The 25,889-nt window shown below is 37.4% G+C and overlaps 1 protein-coding gene across 4 annotated transcripts in view; it reads right to left on the minus strand.

Moving 5' to 3' along the window:
- Positions 1 to 25,889, minus strand: part of cttnbp2 (cortactin binding protein 2) — a 112,567-nt gene that overhangs the window by 50,644 nt on the left and 36,034 nt on the right. For 2 of the 4 annotated variants that reach the window (XM_052030541.1, XM_052030540.1), the window contains exons 3-6: positions 17,727 to 17,957; positions 17,296 to 17,403; positions 11,533 to 12,730; positions 5,880 to 6,083 (exon numbers count right to left, since the gene is read on the minus strand). In XM_052030541.1, the coding sequence (XP_051886501.1) occupies positions 5,880 to 6,083; positions 11,533 to 12,730; positions 17,296 to 17,403; positions 17,727 to 17,957 (1,741 nt within the window). Of the gene's footprint in view, positions 1 to 5,879; positions 6,084 to 10,971; positions 12,731 to 17,295; positions 17,404 to 17,726; positions 17,958 to 25,889 lie in introns of all 4 variants that reach the window. The other 2 variants (XM_052030538.1, XM_052030539.1) reach the window with 2 other exon arrangements.

Here is a 25,889-nt window from a genome sequence, read left to right on the forward strand (position 1 = left end):
AATGTACGTGCATTAAATCAAAGTGTATTTATATCTTGCCTTTGGCATAGTAGTAGTGATAACTTTGGGAAATTAAAATGTATCATAGGCTACTTGTCTACTGAAGAAATTATACATATGGCAATGCCCATCTTCATTCATTTTTTGTCCATTTGTTAATAAATTAATTGTTCACTTTGTGGATTTCTAACTTAATGAAATACAGCAATCTCAGCAGACATACAGTACATTTTACCACTTAGGAATAGTCTATAATTGAGTTAATCCAATAACTTTTAATGAAATCTATCTTGTAAGACATTGCTAAAATTCAATCCAAATAGTACCAAAAATAATCACATATTTTTAATCCAGTCCACTCTAAAAGAGAATAAGTCTTTTATATAATTTTCCTTACACTTCTTTCTTAAACACAAGGAGGCAAATGTTTTTTTAAATGATACAAGCATTTCTGGTATCAAAAAAAGGATTAAAAAATGCAACTAACTATTTCTACATAATGTTTCCTTTTGAAACACAATATTTTCCAAGGACCTTTTCTGTTCTTGCATTAACTATCTTTAGGCAGGGGGAGAGGCTCTAGGGGCAGGGAGTACACCTGACTAGATCGGTTGCTTTCCATACTGGTCAAAGGATCAAGATGGCTTTACACTGAAGGTAAGACATGCCACTGTAAAATTACAAATTACTTTTTAATCTGATTCTTCCTCCAGTTCAAATAGATTCGTGTATCTCCCATTCCAGCCTCAGGCAATTTCTCCCTCTCTCTGCCCCAGTCATAGAGTCATACAACATGGAAACCAGTTCTTTGGCCCAACACATCCATGCCAACTGTGTTGCCCAGCATCTTAGTCCTCATCCTCTCAGACTGTGACAAACCTTAATGATCCAGTTAATTACAAGTTCTTCAAGTATTTCACTTCAAATCCTTTTAATAACCCCTCCACAAAAGCATTGATAATGCCAGTGCCGCAAACTAATATTCTGATTATATTTTCTTCTTCCAAGTATAAAAGAAAATCAGACTCCAATTTTATTTTAAAAATCACTTTCTTCACAAATATGGCAACCAGCATCTGACATCATAAAATCACAGTTATGCCAACAACAACTTATTTTAATGATTTTTTTCTCAGTTAAAAATCCCATAATTTCATCAATAATTTTAGTACATTATGGCCAAGAAATCATGATGATGTGATGATGATGTGATGGTGACCTCAGCAGGGGGCATGCTTGCCTCATTTTAAACTTGAGAGCCAGCAGCATTCTACATCCTGCTTTCTGGGATCTTTTGCAGGGATTCTGTGAGCCGATTTATCTTTAGACAGAGAAAAACAACAAGTAGAATTGCCAGAATTAAACTTCAACACCACCCACCTCACTGGATTCTCCAACACTCTGTTGGAGGTGCTAATGCAGGAGGTCATCAGGAAGAGGGAGCTGCTGTTTCCAACAGATGGCAGGAAAATGCCTGCTCTAGTCACACAGCAATGTTCAAAGGCAGCAAAGCAGGAACACTGCACTCAGAAGCTACTTGTAATACAATTGCTGAGAAAATTAAGAGGTTTTAGAAGGACTGCAGAGGCACTTTCCATGCTTCATTTGTTCTCTTCTTTCAACTTGTATTCACAAGGTTTTCCTGCCTAACTTTTCGTCACTTTTTTCCGTAAACCTTCTCTGTTCCAACAGTCACATTTTACACCCAGTACAATCTTAACCCACATCTTCCTTGTGCCATGCCACCTTTCGTTTACAACCACACTATTCTACCAATAGGCATATGTTCGCAACCTCTCACCAACCTACACAATAACATGTTCTTATTTTACTTGCATATCTAGTTGGCATACAACAACAGGGAGTGAGAATGTAGAGAGGGAGGGGAACTTATCAAGTACACTGTCTACTAATGGAAGAGGCCTTGAAGAGTTTTGTAGGACGGTCCATTATATCTGGCCAGGGGTCATGTTGTGAAAGGTTTGATGCAGTTTCTTACACAGTCTCCCTTCTCACAGATATTTCACCCATTTTACACACTGTGACAGGAACTGGTGTTGCTGAATTTAGAAGTGCTCTTTTAAAATATACACATTCATGGAAACTGAGATTTATTTAATTGAAGCCCACAGGGTTTGGTGAAAAGAAAGTACATCCTTGCAATATTTATGAAGTAATTTCTAAATGAAACGCCAACATTACCCTATTCAAATATTATTCATTTTATCTACCTTGGTATTCAATCCTCTATCACACAGCCTTCCATTTTACTATGGCTATTGATAGATACAAATGTCTAAAATTAATCTTAGTTCTGTTTTAATAAGTAACTTTCTGATAAAGGATAACTAGCTTATTTTTCCAGAGAATACTTAAAACAACACAATCACATTTCTAATACGCAGACATGAAAACTGATCAATTGAATCAGCTGGAAATGAGCCACATTTCTCAAAATCCATGTTTAAATGACTTGGGACATTACAGAACTTACAATGCTGTGTCTTCTTACTCACAGTATTTACCTCTAAATTGAATTAAAACCAGGAGAATGCTCTGCCTAACATCTATAAATTTTAGATGCTTTACAAACAGACGTTTTATTTTCAAAGCACAGTGACAATTCAGCCCAAGTTTTCAATTTGTCTAGGATTTTCCTCCTGCTGTGTAATTTTAAAATTTGGTTTGGCATTGCATCAAATTCAGGAGGGGCAACTGCCTGAAGGAATCACATATCACATCCTTCTGAAGTCAAGATAGTAATATGATCAAGAATTAATTTTCTCCTGTTATTAGGTGGTATAACTGAACAGTAATAAAGGTCATTACACAATGTGAGCGAGTATAATCAGCAAGAAGCTTCAGCCTTGGCATTCATCCAGTACTATCAGCTTCTATTACTGGAAGGAAGAAGGCTGTATCATGCTTTTTATTGGAATAAGGAGCAGAGTTCTAAAGCACATTCTTTATGAGCTCCAGGTCCCCATTTTATCATAAAACATGCCTGAAGATTTATTATGGCCATAACTGGATAAGGAAGAGGGCAACAATATTACACATTACAGGCAATTTAAGAAGTATACTGTCCAATTCTGGTCTGCTGAATGCATTACAAAATGCCTTTTCTGTTTTTTTTAAAATCTGGCCAGGGTAATCATCTACATTCAGTATTCATCAGTAAGGCAACAGGCTTGAAGAGGGTAAATTAACAAGTCAAACTCGTGTCTCACAACCATTTGTGAAAATGTTATTTAAAAGGTTAACAGGATTTAATAATGAATGGCAGATATATGGATTGATTTTTATCAGTGGCAATACTGGGCTATTATTAACATATATTTCAGGTACAGATATTAGTATAGAAAAAAGTTCTGTTGGCTGCAATAAAGAAATATTCAAAAATTGGAAGGGGATTCCACACACAAACTCTGAAGCTTATAGAGGTGTCAAAATAGTTCTCAAAATATACAAGTCCAGATTAAGGAAAATGATGGCAACCACCACAAGCACAAAATCTGTTAACAGTACAAGCATATCAGGCATACATAACACCCAAGGTGGGATTTCTGCCTTATTTTAAATTATACAGTACATGTTCCAGGAAGTAAAACTAACACTAGTAAGTGTGGTTTTTAGCCTCATGGGCCAGGTCATAATTTTCCACTTAAACATCTTGGAAAAGGCTACAATTGACTTGGCATATGCATGTCTTTATATAGAAGATATATCCTTCAGTGTAGTTTAGATCTGGCTATTCTTTTACACTTAATAATGCTAGTACTATATATCACCAGTATCATTTTGTACACAGCACTGGAATAGTACTTGTGCTTTTAACTATTCTTCAAAACTTTGTAATCTCTATATTTAAATGCACGTGGCCAATTATTTCTTGTCGGCGTGAGTTATGGCAATGTTATGTTGTAACAAACTATTCTATTTTGCACTATTAACCTTTCCCTTGAGTTTATTCATCACATGGTTGTTAGTTCTGGCTCCAGCTACCTGTGATGTATGATTTCTGAAGCCTATTTCCCAACTTGTATACAAAATTTCCCAACCATGGAAAATGCCACAGGAAATTTACCATAATAACCTATTGTTATTCAAATATGAATCCAAAAAGATTTATTCACAATGAAACATGTTTTAGAATTGCAAGGAATTTTTCAAATTTAGCAATGCGAAATTAGATCTACTTACAAAGAGCTGGCATGATATTTATTGATCTGTAATGCCTTTTGGATATTACAAGTGTCCATTGACTTCCTAAACAGCCCCATTTGTGGACAAATTTGACTGTACACAATATTGTTGACAGTATTTATGCACGTTCAGTGACAGATCTTGAAAATGATCAACATTTAATAGTCAACTCACATCAGCTAATGTCACTCTTGACCTGATACCCAGCACTATTTTAAAGACAGCATCACCCTACCAGTTAATTAAGTTTTTTTTCTTCTGGCTTTTGCTATGATCTGACATGGTTTTGGCACTTTCTAGAGCTGTTTCAGTTTTCAGGTATCTGCTGGGAATTGTGTGTGCCAGGGTGGTTCAAAGCTCCTGCAAAAATCAAGCTGCTCTCTGGTGTGGATATATTAGTTAGCATTCCTTTGGAACATAGAATGAATGTGAGAATGAGCAGAACGCATGCAGAGAATGGCAAATTGCAAGAAGGGGAAGAGATCACCTCTCTCAGTTCAAAGCCATTTTCACCCAAAGTATTCATGGAACAATTCTCCAACTAGAACCTCATTGATAAACCACGTGAGATGTCTGTACTTACATGAGCATGTCCTCACTGAAATCTACCATGTATTGTATGACAAGCAGCACATAATCATGCGACAATGACGAGAACTTCTGTCTCTCAATCATTCCAGGCTAAAGGTGGATACATTTGCAATACCTTGCGTTTTTTTTTTTAAATCCATTGTAGTGTAAAGGAGGTCACTGAGGCTGCCTACTCAGAGGAGGATATAATGTGTCACATTGTTGGCAATTCCAGAGAAAACCATCAGTTGAAAGGCCTTTGACACCATGAAGCTGTCAACAGTCCAACAGGGAATTCTGGGGACAGAGTCTAGGATTTGGTGTCTGAGGCCTAGTTGTTATTCATGGACTTCATAAGAAGGCTCCAACAGACAGACTGGAGAACATTTGGATCTGTGGCTGTAAAAAATCTGCATGGTTGGGCTAACAGTGAGTATGGGGAGTGTGGGCTGGATACTGCATGATGTGGCCTGTTAGGATTGAGACAGACAGAGATACAGACAGACAGAACATGCTTTGTTGCTAGATTTCCATGATTTCCCATGGTGCAGGGATCTACTGATTTTTACGGACACAACTCTATAGGTGCTGCATTTCACTTCTAACCAATATCAGAATGAAACAACTCTACTCTCTCAAAATCCAGCAGTTGTTTAATCACAGGCAGAGAACCTTTCAGGTTAATGCTCAGTCATCTACAAGTATTGATAAGGTTGTCATTTGGCAGTAGTTTGTTGAGCTATCAAGGCTAACTCAAAAGGTGTCTGCATTTCAAAAGCTACTTGTTAATATTGTGGATATACAACCAACATTATAATAAATGGAAAAATACAAGGATTTAAGAATCTCTTATGAGCTTAATGTATACCATTAAAGACCATTCTTGTGAGGACATAAAATTGTAATTTCATAAGAGAACTAGGTATGCTAACTGTTTGCATCATAAACAATGCCAGTTTTAAATTATTTGATAACACTTTAAGGGGGAAAATTGTAAAACTAGAAATAAGAAATTTTATTAAGTGGTGTGGTAATATCAATTAAAATTTAAGTAATAAGTTAATGAATATAAAATAAAAATATCTGTAATAAAATAAATTTACCTGTATATCCATATTTAGCAGCAGAATACAAGGCAGTTGAACCTTCCTCATCAGGATGATTAATATCAATTCCATCTTCATTTAGCAGCATTGACAATAAAGTGACATTTCCCTGGGCAGCAGCTTGGTGAAGCAGAGTGGACCTGCCACCCAGGGGGACAGGACCACCAGGCATTAACGAAGGAATTAAGGAGGGAGACCTGCCTGTGAGTTAAAGTGAAAATTTACAGGGGAAGAAACAAGTGAATAAAATCTGTTTACATTGCAGTATTATGCAATATAGAGATGCAATATAGAGATGCAAAAGAACAGGCGTATTACAACAGATGATCAAAGTTAAATAGTGCTTGTACTTATTCCATTCGTCCTCAATATTAAAAAAAAATCCAATCTTTTCTTAGAATTTTACAATCATAGGAGCATTATAATTAATGGATAATTTTACTTTATAAACAAAAACTATTTTGGAATCAACCACAATGCAAAATATATAGCTCAAACAAATTTTAGGGAACAGTTTACAAGTGATAATAGGGGTGACACAGTGATGTAGCAGACAGCACTGCTGCCTCACAGCTTCAGGGTCCAGAGTTGATCTTGACCTCTGGTGCTGTGAGTGGACTTAACGTCCTCTCCCTGTGACTGCATGGATTTCTATTGGGTGCTTGGATTTCCACTCATATCCCAAGTTAATTACTTACTGTGAATTACCCATAGTGCAGGTGGATGATAGAAGACAGAATGTGTTGAAGGGAAATAGGTGGGGCAAAGGGATTGACGGGAACAAGCAATTAACCTGAAAACTTAGGCAATAATAATTGAGAAGTTGTACATACAGATCAAATTAACCTAAAGATTGTTGAAACATTAGTGAACTTAAAAAGCTAATAAATGTTTAAAAAAAAATCAGGATGACTATTGGGAAAACACTTTATACACTTCTAAAGAGTTTGTTAAGTGCATCCAGGACGGATTCCTGTCACAGTATGTTGACAGGCTGACTAGAGGAAATGCCATATTAGATCTAGTTTTATGTAATGAACAGGGTCAGGTGACAGATCTATCGGTGGGTGAGCATTTGGGGGACAGTGACCACTGCTCCATAACCTTTAGAATTGTCATGGACAGGGATAGGAGCAAAGAGGACGGGAAGGTATTTAATTGGGGAAAGGCGAGTTATGAGGCTATAAGGCGAGAACTTGAGAGTGTAAATTGGGATGACATTTTTGAAGGGAAATGTACTATAGAGATGTGGTCGATGTTCAGGGATCTCTTGCAGGATGTTAGGGATGAATTTGTCCCGGTGAGGCAGAGAAGGAATGGCAGGGTGAAGGAACCATGGGTAACAAGAGAGGTGGAACAACTAGTTAGGAAGAAGAAGGCAGCATACATAAGGTGTAAGCAGCAAGGATCAGATAGGGCTGAAGAGGCAAGGAGGGAACTTAAGAAGGGGCTGAGGAGAGCGAGAAGGGGACATGAAAAGGCTTTGGCAAGTAGGGTTAAGGAGAATCCCAAGGCTTTTTACTTGTATGTGAGGAGCAGAAGGGTGGCTAGAGTAAAGGTAGGTCTGAGTAAAGGTAGGTCTGATTAAAGACAAAGGTGGGAAGATGCACCTGGAAGCTGTAGAAGTGGGTGAGGTTCTCAATGAATACTTCTCTTCAGTATTCACCAAGGAGAGGGGTCTTGATGACGCTGAGGACAGTGTTGGTAAGGGTAATGTTCTAGAGTATGTAGATATCAAGAGAGAGGATGTGTTGGAGTTGTCAGAAAATATTAGGACAGATAAGTCCACGGGGCCTGATGGAATATTCCCCAGGCTGCCTTGTGAGGTGAGGGAGAAGATTGCTGAACCGTTGGCTAGGATCGAGTCCTTGTTGTCCACAGGAATGGTACCGGAGGATTGGAGGGTGGCGAATGTTGTCCCCTTATTCAAAAAAGGTAGTAGGGATAGTCCAGGGAATTACAGACCAGTGAGCCTTATGTCTGTGGTGGGTATGCTGCTAGAAAGGATTCTAAGAGATAGGATCTATGATCATTTCGAGAATCATGGACTGATTAGGGACAGCCAGCATGGATTTGTGAAGGGAAGATCTTGCCTCACAAGCCTGATAGGGTTCTTTGAGGAGGTGACCAGGAGGATTGATGAGGGTAGTGCAGTAGATGTGGTCTACATGGATTTTAGTAAGGCATTTGACAAGGTTCCGCATGGTAGGCTTCTTCAGAAGGTCAGAGGCCAAGGGATCCAGGGAGGCTTGGCCGTGCGGATTCAGAAAATTGGCTTGTCTGTAGAAAGCAGAGGATTGTGGTGGAGGGAGTGCATTCGGATTGGAGGGCTGTGACTAGTGGTGTCCCGCAGGGATCAGTTCTGGGACCTCTACTTTTTGTGATATTTATTAATGACTTAGATGAGGGGGTGGAAGGATGGATTAGCAAGTTTGCAGATGACACAAAGATCGGTGGTGCAGTGTATAGTGTGGAGGGCTGTCGAAGCTTACAGAGGGATATTGATAGGATGCAGAGCTGGGCTGACAAGTGGCAGATGGAGTTCAATCCGGAGAAGTGTGAGGTGGTACACTTTGGAAGGACAAACTCCAAGGCAGAATACAAGGTAAATGGCAGGATTCTGGGCAGTGTAGAGGAGCAGAGGGATCTGGGGGTTCATATCCACAGATCACTGAAAGTTGCCACACAGGTGGATAGGGTAGTTAAGAAAGCTTATGGGATGTTAGCTTTCATAAGTCGTGGGATCGAGTTCGAGAGCCACAAAGTAATGATGCAGCTTTACAGAACTCTGGTTAGACCACAGAGCACTGTGTCCAGTTCTGGTCGCCTCATTATAGGAAGGATGTGGAGGTGTTGGAAAGGGTGCAGAGGAGATTTACCAGGATGCTGTCTGGATTAGAGAGTATGGATTATGAGGAGAGACTAAAGGAGCTAGGGCTTTACTCACTGGGGAGGAGGAGGATGAGGGGAGACATGATAGAGGTGTACAAAATATTAAGAGGAATAGATAGAGTGGGCAGCCAGCGCCTCTTTCCCAGGGCACCAATGCTCAATACAAGAGGGCATGGCTTTAAGGTAATGGGTGGGAAGTTCAAGGGAGACGTCAGAGGGAGGTTTTTCACCCAGAGAGTGGTTGGTGCATGGAATGCGCTGCCTGGGGTGGTGGTGGAGGCTGATACGTTGGTCAAGTTCAAGAGATTGTTAGATAAGCATATGGAGGAATTTAAGATAGAGGGATATTTGGGAGGAAGGGGTTAGATAGTCTTAGGAGCGGTTTGAAGGTTGGCACAACATGGTGGGCTGAAGGGCCTGTATCGTGCTGTATTGTTCTATGGTTAAAGTCAACTCCACTTAATTCCAATGATCTGTACTGAATCTTCACTGAACCTCCTATGAATTTACAAATAATACTTGGAAGTTTCTGTATTAAAAAGATTAATAAGCATTCAGGCATTATGTTACTCTACAATTATTTGAATATTCCGTTAGACAAATGACTTTATTTTGATTTAGTAATAAGTGAGTGAAATATATTCCATAATGTATGAAAGGGTTTTGGCATCCTTCCTTGAACAAAGGCTGCAAAAACAAAAGAAATAAGAGAAAAGGAAAATGTTTTCAATTAATCCTATTACACATTCTTTAAGTGGTCATTAAAATGGTTAAAAAAAAATCAATGAAAATTGTTAATATGAATAAAGTGCAGTATGTGAAGGCAGGCAGAGTGTAACATCACAAGTTCAATATCCAATTTTAACCCTTTGAGTACTGAGGTTGCTCTTGTAATTAACAGCATTTTAGAATTTCAGTAAGGTCTATCTATAGTAAATTCAGTATTTATGAATTATAACAACATACAATTCACCTCCCTCACAATAATCCCATTATATTTTATCTTGTGCACATGAAGGGGAAAGGAAAGCATGTTCAAAATATGAAATAAATTCAGAATGCAAAGTGTTAATGCAATAGCTAATGCACAAGGCTGATTGGTTAGAATGCATGAATGACAGTGTTTTAAGTGCTCAATAGCATAAAGGGAGAAAAAGGCAATACAAGTTCACATTCATTAGACTCTTACTATGCAAGGTGACAAGCCATATTGACTACAAATTTATCAGTTAATAAACTGGAAGCTTCTTAAAGCACTGCATGACATGCACTGATCACAAGGTCCTAGGGATAGAAATACAACTGCTGGCATCAGCATAAGTGAGAGCTGGTTAATTTCAGACCCAATAAGTCATTGCTTTTCTTTATCCCTAATGCCAATTAAAATTGGATACAATGTAATGATCAAGTATAATGCAACAAGGCGAGTGGAACAGGGAGCAGAAGCTTAAGAAAACTTGAAGTACTAAAACGTTTCAATAAAATTCCAAATCTGCACTTGAAATTGAGTGAATTTAGAAGCAAGATTCTCTTGAAAATTTTAAATCACCATTTTCCCTATCACTGAATCTCTTTCATCTATAGTAATATTAGCTCAAAACTGTAAACATTTGCAATGGAGAAGGGTGGTCTCTACAACGAGTGCATGAATAGGAAGTTCACTGCTACAAAGGTGCATTAGTCTTCTTTAAAGGGTAAAAAAAGTATTGCAAAAGTGTTGTTCAGGAGCTGGAAAGTGTCACTTGTGAAGAAATTACACACTCCTGTTGAGAGTTACACCATTGCACTATGGTTTTTCCAAATCCATCTTCACGAGATGATAATCCTTTTAGAAGGCTCAGTCAGCTTATTACTAAAATGAAATATATGGCTATACAACCAAATGCAGAGATTCCTCATTAATAAATAAAAAGATTTTGCTTGGTGAGTGGGGGTGAAAACTCGCATACAAGTTAGTTGGTGCTTCAGAACTGTCCATTATTACTATATTTATGGGAAGTCCTAAAACGATTGCAAAACTAATTTTGATGTGGCCAATGTTATATTTTAATTGTGTTTCAATAGAATTGATTCTTGCCTTGTCTTAAAGCAAGGGTAAATAAAATCAATAAAAAATAAAAAATCATTTTGCATTATTCCTCAGATACTGTATGTTGTATTGGAATGAAGAAGTGGTATAGTATTTCAATCCCTTTACCTGATGATGTGATCAGTAGATTGTCTGTACCACATGGTCTAATGGAAGAGGTTCTTTTGGTTGTACTAGCAAGGTCAATGGAGGTGGTAGAGGCGATGGTGGTGATGATGGGGGAACATTCTGAACATGCTCTTTGGTTCAGCTTGGGGGATAAGGAAGGCCTAGCACCCACCTGAGATGCAGCCACGGCAGGGGCAGCACAGCCAGTAGATGCTATATCCACCGCTGGCTTAGGTGGCAATTGTGGCAATGCTGTCTTTGGAAGAATCTCCTCATTAGTTCCCTTAATTCCTGGATGTGGACTGGAAGAGGATGAGGCCATGGTTCTACCTTCCGTCCGAGTGTTAAACCCAACAGTTGGGGAACGGCTCCCATCCATAAAAACTTTTAATGGTGGATGAGGGGAGGATGGAGTCTGTGACAGTCCCGGCTTTTTTGGAGGAATAGGTGGTGGATTTCCTCGGTCAACTCTTGCTCCTGTGGGAGATTTTAATCCAGTAGGAGAGACATTCAGAGAACTGGTAATTTTACCAACAACCTGTGGATAAGATGAGCCCTCACCTGTTGCTGAATGTGCCAATCCAGGTTTTAAATTGCTAACAGTAAGATTCCGGTTTTCTGTGCCAAATGGAGAAGTACTGTTCGTACAAGGTGGTTTAACTATGCTTGGAGGACCTGTGAACCTTGAAAGAACCTGGCTGACAGTATTCCGAGCCAGCTGCTTGGCAGGAGAATTATCCCGATTAGTGGGTGACAAATCCCGTGACATGGGCCCCATCACAGGACTGCCCTGATCCCCAGCCTGGGCTTGAAATTTAAATCGAGCAGCTTGAATTCTTGGACTCAGTCCTGGTTGCATAGATGTGCAAGAACTTGGTGAACTCAAAGTCTGCATAGTCGATCCCGGTGATGGGCATGGTGATGACGTTGCTGAAGAAGGGGGGGAGGGAACAATGGTATTGCCTAGTGACAGGGATGCACCAGTAACCAAATGGGGTAATGACCCCGACAAGGGACCAGGGCTGGTGCTGACTGAGGGTCCATTCTCCAAAGTGGAAGGAACAACTTTGGATTGCGTTGGGTTGTCTTCTGAACTAATTGTTGTTAGCAGTTTATCACCAACTGGCTTTGCTAAAGGTGTATTGCCAGACACGCTCAATTTTGTGCCTCCCACTGACAGAGAATTTCCTGCAGATGGTTTAACTGGTACTGCTAAAGCTGCCTTTTTAGTGTTACTTTCACTGGGAAAATCAACCGAAGGTTCTGTTTGGGAAGCAACAGATAACATACTTTGCTTACTTAATCCAACATCTACGTCTTTACTTAAACTACTGGACAATGAACCAGTTTCATTTTCACTTGTACAGTTAAGTTCTATCATTTTCTTGAAATTCTCAATTTCTAGTCTCAGATCTTTGGTACGGTTTTCCTCACGATTAAGTTTGGCACGGAGCTGTTCTCTTTCGATATCAAACTCTGAGAGTTGTTTTTCCATTTTAGCTTCCATCAGGACACTTTTCTTTTTCTCATTCATCAATTCTTCCTCTAATTCATTGTTCTTTTTTTGTTCTTCCTCTAGCGTTTTGGTGATTTCTGCTAAAGCTTGGCTTTCATCTACTACTTTGCCAGCAAGCTGTTTGCACTCCTTTACCAGCATCATTACAAGTTGTTTATTTTTGATACGTTCTTCTTCAAATTGTGTGGACATTTTTTTATTCTCGGTCTCCAGTTGTTTTAATTGGGATTTCTCGAATTCCACCTGAAAAAGATTTCATATAAATCAATTAGTATCTAAGAAATATTTTTAGTCTTTTGCTTATTAGTAAGCCAAGATAAAGATAGATAGCCTTGACTCAATAGATAACACCAGATGGCAAGTTCAAATCCCATTACACAAACTTGAGAATAAAATGTAGACTAGTACATCAGTAAAGTACTCGGGGGGGCTGGGGGGGGGGGGTGGTGGTGTGCGGTACAGTTGGAGGTGTTGTAAGATGAACCAAGCCCCAGTCTGCTCTGCATTTAAAATGGTTGTGTTACTATAACCAAAGGGTACAGGTGGTACCTATCACTGGTGTGCTGGACAATCAGCATCAGTAGAACAGGTAAACTAGTCATTGTGCTGTTTATGGGACCACACTGAGGACAAATCACTGACATGTTAACACCAGAGATTGCACTTGAGAAGCACTTCGTTGTCTTTGGACTGCCTTAAAGTTGTGAAGAGCTCTAAATAAATATCTTTCTTAATAAGCTTTAAAGTTCATTCATGCAATTCACTGGCTCATATTAATCTGTATTTTGTCTGTAACTAATAAGTGGTGTATGAGGTGTATTAAATCAACAAACATAAAATTCAACATCAATAGTAATTGGCGGTTTCATAGAACAGGTGAAATACCAAGGTTCTGAGTAGGTCTTCATCTTAAGAATTTAAAATGCTCAAATATTAATAAGTAATTTACATATCAAAAATGGTTTAAAACGGAGAACCTCGGGGTTCAATCTTTGAAAAGAATGCATTGGTATTTCTAATAACAAACTGTGATACATCACAGGTGCAAAATATCTGATGTTGATGCTTATGTTCTGCTCCTATGCTAATCAAGTTTTTATTTAAAAAGCTGAAGGAATTGTTGAAGGAGCAGATAAGGAAAGATCTAAAACATCAAGTCTCACATTCACCACCCTTATTATTCAGGTTTTTGGTTACATGAAAATATTTCCTCACATTTTTGCAGTGCAAATATTGAGATGTGTTACAACTGTATTTCTGATTTAATTCAAGTGACACAAAAAGACAAATATAATCATATTAGATAGATAATACTGCAGCCTTGACTTTATGCAAATCCTTTGAAACAAATTATCTTATACTTCTCTTTTCCACACCTGCCTGCATCTCCATCTCTCCCCCATTCCCATCATCCTGTTATTTAGTGTGGATGCACACACTTGATCCCTCTCAAATAATAACTAATGGTGTCTCTGAGCACTTGTTTCAGATGTTATCAGTAAAGGAAAACAGCCAAGCACATTCACTGGACTAATGTACATCAAGAAAATAATAAAACATAGACGTTTAGAGAAACAGATTAACAGGGGCAGCAAGACCAACTTTTAAAAACTGCCAAATTGCTGCTAAATATTTTATTGGAAATTAAATATTAAGTTCAGGACAGAATAATATATTTACTTTTACATTTTTATGGGGATGTTTTAACTGAAATTCCATGACATTCTATTCTGCAAAATTAGCAATATGATCCATCTCAGAGGGACTGAAACTTTTATAATGATAAATTTATTCATAGATGTAACATCACAGCAACTCTTTGCTTCTGAGTTAAATGTTAAAGATGTAGACGTATCAAAAGTCAACACAGGTAACATAAATTGTACTTCATTTAAATATGGCATATTAAGGACCGCTAAAGAAAATATAAGCACACATTTCAGATGAACATAAAGCACAGGTTTTAACAGCAGTTTCCTTTTCTTTTAAATCCTTAAATGTTTAATTCTTCAGAATTACCCAGAAATAATTACTACAGAATAGCTTCATATCTGCAATCAAAATACAAAATATTCCAAATTTATAAGCTTTACTACCAAATTACTGGCAGAGTCTTTGCATAGCTTTAGATATATTCAATAAAAGCACTCATCACACATTCTCTTAAAATATAACCTTTAATGCCACTTATGTAAAATTAATTTTTATAAAATTAATAATAGATGGAAACTAATAATATTGAGCTGACTTGGGCTCAATGACTTTGGGAGTACAACAGAGCAAAATCTCATAAATAATGACAGAATAAATAAACATTTCATAAAGGACCATAGTGGTGGGGTCAATAATACCTCTCAATAAGATCATGGCTAATCTCTGATCCAACCAGTTTATTATTCCCGATTTTGTCCTACATCACTTAATAGCTTTGATTAATAAAAATCTGGCAATCTCGGATACAAAGACTTGACCAATCTATTACTGTTGAGTAATTTTTCTCTCAACATTTCCCTCTATATAATTTTTCCTGTCATCATGCCTGAGAGGTTTGAATCTTATTTCTATATTATGTTACCTGGTCTTAAATTCGGCAGGCAATTTCTATTTATCTTATGCATTGCCTTTAAGCAGCACGAGAACTTAAATCATCTCTCAAGCAATTCTTCTGAAATTCTTACCTTGCACAATCTCTCCTTACAATTAAACCCTTGGATTCCAGGTACAATTCTGATAATCTGCATTGGATTCACTGTAAGGCCAATATAGCCTCTTAAAGTATGCTGCCCAGAACAGATCGTAGTATTCCAGGCACAGTTTAACTAGGGCTTTGCATAGCTGTGCCTAACTTACACAGGCGTGTATTCTGGCCCATCAGATATAAAGACTGATGGCTCATTGGCCTTTTTGATGACATTTTAGTGATTTATGTAGAAGCAACTTTGATACTCTCTCCACTTTTTCTTGATGTTTCACATTGAAAGTATTTGGTTCTCAAAGTGGATAACCTCATAATTGTCTCCATTGTATTCCAATTGCTACAGTTCTAAACAACTATTTAATCAATATCTCTGTACTTTCATGCTTCTACCCAAGCTTTTTCTATGCACAATTTTTTCCATCTTTGTCACATCAGCGAAGCAGGCTTTCTATTCCATCATCAAATCTTTATTAAATATGGTGAACATCTATGATCCTAACACAGAAACTTAAAGTGTACCTTGCCCATTATCCCTCTGCATTGTTTCCTTCTGTTCAAGCAATTTCCTAATTAGATCAATACTTTCCCTTTAATGACATGAACATCAACTTTAGCTGACCAACACTTTTGATGGACTTCACCAAAACCCCATGTAACTCTAAATATGCACCGTCCATTCACAATCCCTTGTCCACTATCTTGGACACCTCTTCTAGAGAGTGCAATGTTAGTTAGGCATGACGTACATTCTATGCATTTCAATCTTTCTATCCATCATTATAGATAGAAGTAATTTTCTGAAAACAGATGCTAGGCAAGTAGTCTGCAATTACCTGGTTTCCCCCCTTGCCTTCCTTAAAAAGAAGAGTAGCATGCACAATTTTACAATCTAAAGTGAATTTCCAAATTGCAAGGTACGTTACAATCAGAGTATCTCCAGTGTTCTTATCAATTTATGATAAAACCCTGGGATCAAAACCATTTGTTCCTAGACCATTAGTTTCTTCATTGGTGTTATTATGCTGAAGTTAATTTTGTCCATTTACCATTCCAAGTTTAATATTAGGTTGCTTAGAAAGTCTAGACATCTTGCTTTCCTCCAAGAGTAAACACTAATGCAAGTAATTGCACTTTAGACTCCACAATTGTTTATTTTTATATAATATTATTGTTTTCAGTTATCAGAAGCCCACTTTGCTTCCCTTCTTTTGCCTAACATGGTTCTAAAAATATCAATGTTAACTTTGTTGCCTCTTTCAAGTTTTTTTCCCCTCAATTTTTCTAACTTTTGCCATCTCTTTTTGTTGCTCTTGTAATTTTCCCCAGGATGTCAAAAGTTGTGCTAGTCTTGGCATTTCTGCAGGCTTTTTTCGTTCATTTTATGGTGTCCATGATCTTATTAGTAATCAGTGCATATTTGGCAGTAAGGTTTGAAGGAGAAATGCTGTTCAGGATAGAAGGTGACTGCTTGTTTTTGCGAAACCATGACATGGGATCTTTTAGTAGTGTTCTCAACAGTTGCACTATCAGAGGGTCAAATGCATACTTGTTCCTACTTAGGAGAATAGCAGATGGCAGTGGGTGGGGTCAACAAGAAGATAAAGCGGGTAAATAAATTGAAAAAAATGGCGATCATAACTGAAAAAATTTGCATTTTATTTGATATGTAAATACAATGATATGTACAAAATACGTATCTATGGAATGTTATTATATCTGGGCTTTATTTTAATACATTTTCATCATTTTTAGTATATCTGCAAATCCACAAGTTTTACTGGGTTATCCTCAGTCAAATCCTGAATAATTGTGAGATGTCATAATTCTGCATCTCTGTGATGAATACCCTTCACATTTGACACATTAAGCACATGGTGCAAAGATATCATGCAAAAAATTCAGTTTCAGATGTCAAGTGGCTGATCAGGTTATGCTGAGTCTTCAGCTAAGAGCAACTTTATCTGGCACACGCCACTATTGTAAATTATTACTGCAGCACTTAGTATTCTTTCATTCAAATTTCCATAATGCTAATAAAAGCTGTAAATTATTCCAACCAGCCAACTCAAAAGTCAGTTGCCACAATTTCAAGCAAGTCTTATTTTCACACCTGCTGTAAAAGACGCTCACGCTCTTTCTCTAGCATGTATGTAACATCATCTCCCTGGGCTGCATCTTGGGCATGTTTATGCCTCTCCTCTTCAAGGTCCAAGATGACCTAACAAATGAAAAGTAATGACAAGCTCTGTGAAACCCTTTTCTTGATTTTATAATTGGGCTCAACTTAATAAACCATGAATTCTTGCCTGCTATTGAACAGCATGGTTTTATTTTTGTTCCAGCTACAAACATATCTCCAACCTGTCTTTCTTTCCTGAAGAATTTGAAAGTTAATATTTAACAGCTCTGGTCTGTGCAATGAAAGCAGCATTTTTTTAAACAACGCTCTTGCAATTGAGATATTTCAACAATCAACAATGATTTAATTTGCACTGATAACAGTTGGTAACGAAAAACATTTAGCTAAAGATCACCACCTACCTTTCGATGTCGGATTTCAGCAGCAGCCAACTGTGCAGTCATTCTCTCCTGCATCTTTTTGCAGTGACTCATGACCATTTCCAATATGGATAGTGGACTGGCGCAGATGGGCTGCTTATCCTTGCTGCCATCTCCACCACCTGCTTCATAGTCTCGCTGCAGAGCCAGGAATGGATCGCCAAGATTGAACCTCCCATAGCGTTCTTGGATAAAAACATCCTTCCGTCGAGACTGAAATGACAAGCAATTAAAATTCATTAGCAGGTTATTGAGAAAATTTTACCAAGTATTCAAAGTTTTTGTGATAGTTGATGACCTAATCAATTCTAAACTAACCATGTGATTTCCTTTAATATGCTTTAGTACTTTAATCAAACGGTACAGTACTAATATTTTCACTAATACTAATAGTACACCTAATTGCAATTTACTCCCATGTGAGTCTGAGAATTGGCAATCAACACTCTGATCCACTTTTCAGAAGCTCACTTACACCACTCTTACTTGAGATGGAACCTGGACAATTCACATTAATGATCTCAGCAATGAATTCATAATGCCTGGTATGTACCCTGTCATGGATCTAAATTCAGTTCTCAGCAGTATGCTTTCAAAAAGTCATCCCTCACCTCAATGTTTTTCATTCTTTACTGAAATTCAAGAACCCAATTTAAAAAAAATGCCAGTCTTTCCCTTCCATATTTAACAGTTCACTACAGGATTATATAGTTTTAGTTAAAATGCAGGATTTCCAATCGACATTGTACACAATCATAAGAATGACAATCTTTCATTAACAGAGAAATTTTAGGTCCATGATGATAAGCTTAGCCTTAAAAAAAGGCTCATTTCTGCAGATTCTGATCAATTCATTTGTTGGTACAGTACCTTCATTTCACCTCTGGTGTATATGACATACTAATCTGTTAAGTATTTACTAATTCTAAAATTAATACTTGTATTCTTCCTTCTTTTCCACATAAAATTATAGAGATATATGGACAAAGGCTAAATTTGAAATAAGTTACTAAATTAATTTGCAATAAATACTTGTGTAATAAGAAGCCATTGTCCCCCCCCCCTCACCCACCCATCCATCTCCACAGATTCTGTCATTTTTTTAAAACAGTAGTTGAGTCAAGATTATCGTTGTTTGTTGGAAGGGATTTCCAAGTCAAAACTAATGCTTGTATGATTAAATCAAGCATCAGTTTTACTCTGTAAATCAACAAGATCGAGTCAAATTGTAAATGTGGAACTGAATTTATAAGCTAGAGTATTCAGGAGTAAAAACAGATTTAACACTTTTTTTTAAAAAAACAGTTCCAGTTATTAGAACTTGCAATAATCTGCAAATAAATTATTTGTTTACTAGTCACAGTGAAAAATAACCCATGCCAATTTAATTTGCATGGATCTGCAGGCAATGTTCTCAGATCTTTAACATCCACAGCCAATGACACTAAAGCCATGCACATCAACCTTGTTTGAAAACAAAACATTTAAATAAGAAAAAATTAAAAACCCCAAAACATAAGCAGAAGATGAACTCTCATCCCCATATTTTGACTTCAACCTTCTTCCTGGTTCCAGAAATCTATAAATAATTTTTCTAAGTAAGTTTATGATGAGTGACCATTATGCAGGGCACCAGAGAGTTGATGAAATCAAGGGCATTTACCTCACAAGACAAATGGTTGAGGATGGGAAAGGTTGGGAGAACATGGAAGACAATTGAAGGTCATAGGACTTTGCAACATACATGCTGCTGCCCAAATGTGATTATTAATGCTTGTTAATGGAAAATAAAACATTAATAAAGTATTACAGTTCTGAGAAGGGAAAAAGCTCTCTCTCCCAGGAGTTTAAGTCTATGTACTTGTATCTCAATCTATGATCCTACCTGAACTTGCACCACCAAGATTCCATGTTCATTCACTCTTCTACATCTAATTACCTTCTATACTTGTGCCAGTTGTCAGGTGCCTGCCAAGTCTAGTCAGTGATACCTTGAAATGTTACATTCCCCCTAGCAATAGCAGTACAAGGATATGCAGTCTAATCATCAGTAACCATTCTGAAGTTTTTTTTCTGGCAGATAAAAATCTCTGCAAACAACATTGCTTCTTTTTTTAAAAAAAAGGCTCATCACTTTGAAAACTAGCTGCTGGGATAAGCTCTGCAGTGATTTTGCGCATATGGCATTTTTACAGCTGCCAAGTGAATTCTAGACCTGTAATCTCTTCAACAGCATGGCTTTCCTCCTGATAACATGAAAAAAAGCCAGTCAACCAGTTCAGTCCAGATGATTTAACACTCAAGAGCTATAAAGACAAGAAGACTTTAACAGCTCTTGAATCCATTTAAGGGAAATTTTCCAATATCATTATAACCTATTAATGTATAACAGGGAACATTTCAATACATGTATTGAGGTACATACAGTAACATACTGTTTGTCTGTCTTGAATAGCTCAAAAGTAATTTTCCTAAAACGGAAAACAAGTATGTTTTCTTTTTTTTAAAAAAAAATCAAACTTGGAACCATTTTTTAAAATTAATCTGAGCTCACAGTTGTAGTCTGACTGATATAAAGAATTTGCTCAATAATTATGTGCATAACAGAAAAAAATAATATTCACAGCTGCAGTTAGATACTTCAGTATTTAAACATGAATGCAGATAAAAATTACCACTAAGTGCATCAGCCCAGACAAAGAAACAAATACTGATAAACTAAACTGTTTCGTCAACTGACTTCAATTAAGATTTATTAGTCAGTAGCATAATTATGATAAATTACAAAATGAGCTATTTCTGCTCTGTTCATGATTTAGTAAAACTCTGCACTACATAGACTAAACATGGCATCAGGTTTGAGCCCTTGTCTCTGTAGAATTAGTAAATTTAATTTTGAGGAAGCAGTGAGCACTGTGTTAAGTCCCAGATTAGATTGGGGGAAAATAACTCATTCAGCATTTTCACTTCTAATTTCTATCCAACAACTCCTGCTGGGAATGCATGCAAATAGATGTAAAAGAGGGATGAGATCAGGCTCAGTTGTGATGCCTGCTACCCTTTTGCTAAGTGGCCTGTTAATAGCGCCAAGTCTCAGCTTAGTTAGGGCATGCAAGAAATCAGGCATCTACAAAGACTTAAAATTATAGGCAAATGATGGGCAAGAGCAGAAGAATTGTGAAAACTATTAAGAAAGAACTGCATCTATAAATTACAGCTTCACTATTATTGTCTTTTTTCATAATAACGCTTCAGAAATATTAAATATTTTTACAATGTGCCGGTTAGATCACTTAGTGGAGTAACGTCATAATTCAATAAAAAGCAAAATCATGTATGAAAGGACAGATGAATTACCCCAATCTATAAACCCTGTGAAAGATGATGCATTAGCATACTACACAAATGTCCAATGGGAGATAGAACACAAAATTAGACAAATATTCAAAAGATAATTAATAGATGAATAGTCAGTACATTGAGTGTGAAGCAGTGGAAGACTATGGAATACACAGCATAGAGAGCTGGGAGAGTTAACATTTCCAGGAGAACAAGGAGGCATCCAGAGAACTGGAGGGGACAGCAGTTCTGGCAGCTCAAGATTCCCCTACCAAGTTTGAAAGTGACAAGGTGGTTAAGAGATTGGTTTATACATTACCTCTTTGTATGCATATCAAAACCAATAATCAGAGGAGGAAGCCTTATATGTGTTACTTTTTTTAAAAAAAGTTACTTGTCAGGTGCTAGCATTTCAGGAAACACTAAGATACACATCGTTGAGGAGTTTTACAAAATATTCCAAGTCTTTTAAAGAGAGTTAAAACAAATGGAAGGCATAGTGGTAAAATACAAGGATAAGCTTGTTTTGTTTGTTTTGAAAGACAACATTTAATTTTCACATATACCAGACATTTTGGAGGGGATGTTACTGATTCTGAATAAATCAGAAATTAATCTGCAGGGGTGCAAGGATAGTTATGGGACCCGATTTATTGAGGGAGGGTGCTCTTCAGTCCAACTGGTCAAAGAATTTCTACAAAATTACAGAATTCCCACAAAAACAAATTGAAAACAAAAACTGTTACTGTAAACAGAAACAAGGTAAATTACTGTTTACATCTCAGAAACTAAAATAGGAGCTGTTAACATCACCGATTTTCAAGATGAATGAGCGAAAATGTTGCAATATAAACACAAGTATTCACTTTCATTAATATAACCTAGAAATAGATTTCAGTATTGTTTCAAGACTTGAAATAGGCAACGTTATGCCTTAGGAGCATTTCTGAGGTATAATGCTGAAAAAAGCAAGAAATCAAGGCCTGCAGCCAGCAGTTTCAATTTAATAGCATTGATTTTTTTAAAACTGCAAATCAAATATTTCTATGGTAAAAATTTACTGATGTCCTTAATGTTAAAATTCATATTTGAAACAATAAGAAAATTAGTGCAATTTAAAACCAAAATATCCCAATTTACATCCACCAATTGGTCCCAATGAGCTTGGATCAGTTTCAAAGTTCATTTTATTCAAAAACAATTTTGTAAATCAACATTATTTTACAAGCAGAGACACAACTGTGGTTTTCAATCCTGTTAAAAGATTGGAATGTACTTCCTACTCCCACTGCTGTATGGCCCATATACAATCATGGGATGTGGCTGAGTCTTGCAAGATCAGTACTTATTGGTGATACAGTGACTATCAAACTGGTATCTCAATCTCGAGATCAAGTGTCAGGTTGTGAAGCTGTATTCACTAAATCTGGCACTGGTCAACAAGTGAAAAGAATGTGACAAAGAAAGGTGCTGGATAATTGTTCAAGTCCGAATTGGTTCACCAGTGTCTCCTGCGCACAGACCTATCTATCCTACATGCAATTCCAAACCTTTACAGTTAATATTCTTTGAAGTGGCAAACTACTCAGTTACATGATGGCCACCATTATGCTTTATCAGAGCAACAATGGTGCCATTAAATACAGGTCAATATCACCATCACACAAAGAACAATTTTTTTGAAAGTTTAAACTGTTACTGTAATGGACTGGTATCATGGAGAATAGAGCCACCTAACCGTTTAGTTTTTTTAAAAACAGAATATTTTGTGAAATATTTGTCAAATGTTCAATTAAAGCTTTTTCATGAGATCATTACTCTGCCAAATATATTAAGCAGCTGGCTTAGGTTTCAACCATTTTAATATTTATCAACTGCTAAGCATTCACAATTTAAAAAAACAGTAAAGACAGAAAATGGTGTTAACAACTCAGCAGGTCAGGCAACATGTATGGAAAGAAGAACAGTTAACATGACCTTTCATCTGAACTGAACTTAATGCAAGCATAACTTATAACAGCCTAACTCCAGCAGAGGAGGAACTGAAGCTGTAACCTCTGAAAATTCTTCAATTATCGTCATTACCGAAAATAAACTGCTCAATATACAGGGTACCAGTAACCTAATCGGTGCATTTTACATCGTTTCTAAGCCAAATTTACGACAGACAGATTGGTATGCATTTAAAATATTTCTAATTTAACTCATTTTCCTAACAATGACCTTACTATTGCAAGGTTTTATTATGCTGCTCTACTTCACAGGTCATCTCCCCAGTCGTATGTTCTCTTGAGAATAGTTTGCTGCTGGTACTGCACTCATTACATAGAAATAAACTAAGGCAATGGAATGATACAGTAAAAGATTTTATCCTAGAAAACTGTGGGAAGCTGGGGAAGAAATTGCAGGGGCCCAGCAGAGATTTTTTTTCATCATCCTTAACTATGGATAAGGTACAGGAAGACTGGAGGGTGGCTAATGTTGTGCCTTTATTTAAGAAGGGCTGCAAGGACAAACCAGGGAACTAGAGGATGGTGAAAGTTACTGGAGAGGATTCAGAGGAACAGGATTGATTAGCATTTGGAAAGGCAGGAAATGATAAGGGATAGTCAGCATGGCTTTGTGCATGATAAGTCGTGCCTCACAATTGATTGATTTTTTGTTTGAGGAGAAAATGAAGAAGATTGACGAGGGCAGGTTGCTTGATGTTGTCCATGTTGCCTTTAGTAAGGCCTTTGACAAGATCCCACCTGGTAGGCTAATCTGGAAGGTTAGATCACATGGGATCCATGGTGAGCTAGCCAACTGGATAAAAATTGGCTTTGTGGAAGGAAACAGTGGGTTGTAGTGGAGGGTTCTTATTCAGATTGGAGGCCCGTGACCAGTGATGTACCACAGGGATTGGTGCTGGGTCCATTCTGTTTGTCACCTACATTAACAATTTGGATGACAATGTTGTTAACATGATTAGTAAGTTGTGGATGACAACAAAATTGGTGGTTATGGTGGATAGTGAAGAAAGTCATCTGAGATTACAACAGGCTCTAGATGAACTGGGCAAGTTGGCCAAGAAATGGCAGATGGAATTTAACTCAGACATGTGCAAACTGTTGCATTTTGGCAAGTTTACACTAGAGCAGGACTTGCACAGTAAATGGTAGGATCTCAGAGAGTGTTGTAGAACAGAGACCAAGGGGTACAGGTACATAGTTCCCTAAAAGTGGCAACACAGGTAGAGTGGTGAAGGCTGCATTTGGCATGCTTGCCTTCATTAGTTAGGGCACTGAGTACAGCAGTTGGCATGTCATGTTACAACTGTACAAGCTGTTGGTGAGACCGCACTTGCGGGTATTGCATGCATTTCTGGTCACCCACCTATAAGAATGATATAGGTACAAGGACATGCTGGTACTTTTTTCCTTGGAGCATAGGAGGCTTAGGGGTGACCTTATAAAAGGTATATAATATCATGAGGTGGATGGTCACAGTCTTTTTCCCAGGGTAAGGGAGTCTAAAACTAAAGGGCATTGATTTAAGATGAGAGGGGAAAGATTTAAAAAGAGACCCAATGAGAAACTTTTTCCACACAGAGTGGTGGGTATATGGATATATGAGATGCCAGAAGAAGTGTAGAGTTGGGTACAATTATAATGTTTAAAAAACATTTAGACAAGTACATGGATAGAAAAGGCTTAAGTTAGGCTGAAGGGCCTGTTTCCATGCTGTATAACTCTATGACTTTATAAAAATAATTTGGAAAACCTGAAAGGATACAGCTAACAAAAACCAGTTTTAAAATGCTCTCCATCAGCTTTTGGGCACCACAGTAGCACATCGAGTTCAGCAACTCCCTCACTGTCTGTGTGGCACCTGCACATTGTCCTTGTGACTGTGTGGATTTCCTGCAGGTGTTCCAGTTTCATCCTACATCCCAAACTGTGCAGGTCAGTAAGTTAATTGGCCACTGTAAATTGTCATCAGTGGAGGCAAGTGGTAGAATCTGGGATGAGTGTTGATGGGAATGGGGAGAGAATAATATGGGATAGGGCAGGATTAACGTTAATGAATGCTTGATGGTCGGCATGGACTTGGTGGGCCAAATGGCCCGTTTCTATGCTGGTTCGCTCTCTAACTATACAACTTTTACTTAAACATTTTCATTTCCTAAAATCCTCAAATTACAGCTTAGAAGGCAAATTAAATGTTAACAATACTCCGATGAACGTGACCTTCAAGATGCTTCTTTTTGGTGCTTAACACTGAAAAAAAATTTAATTATGAATTAAAAGTACATTATCTAATTCCAGATTCCTGTACAGCAGCTTCAATTTAAAAGTATCGTTATGTTTATAAGTTATACGAAATTATTTTGTCTCTTCCGCAATAAAATATTTACTGTATTGCTAAATGTTGCATCAGTTAGTCTGACACTGACAGACAGACTGCCCTTCACCACAATAATGATTCCATGAGAACTTTGCAATGTTAAAAATCAGCGACTGGGTTTCAGTAGTTAATTTTACATTGCAGTGACTTAAAAGAGTAGCATTTTCGTTCTTCTGGTATTTTGGGGAAAGCAGCACAAGTTGTAACTAGATCTTGTAATAACTATTGTTCTTTTACTGGCTTTGTGCTGGAACACTATCTGTTTGATTAAAGTCTAACCTTCAGACTGATAAAACGCTCACAGTGTTGCACAAAGAGTGATGGTTGGAACCCGACAGCATTGGCATGGTCTGGTTAGGACAAATGCATTGCTTGTGCTGCACATTTCAGTTAGTCCACATCCACTCATTTAACAAAATA

Source organism: Pristis pectinata, chromosome 15, assembly GCF_009764475.1.
Source record: "Pristis pectinata isolate sPriPec2 chromosome 15, sPriPec2.1.pri, whole genome shotgun sequence".
In the NCBI taxonomy this organism is placed as follows: domain Eukaryota; kingdom Metazoa; phylum Chordata; class Chondrichthyes; order Rhinopristiformes; family Pristidae; genus Pristis; species Pristis pectinata.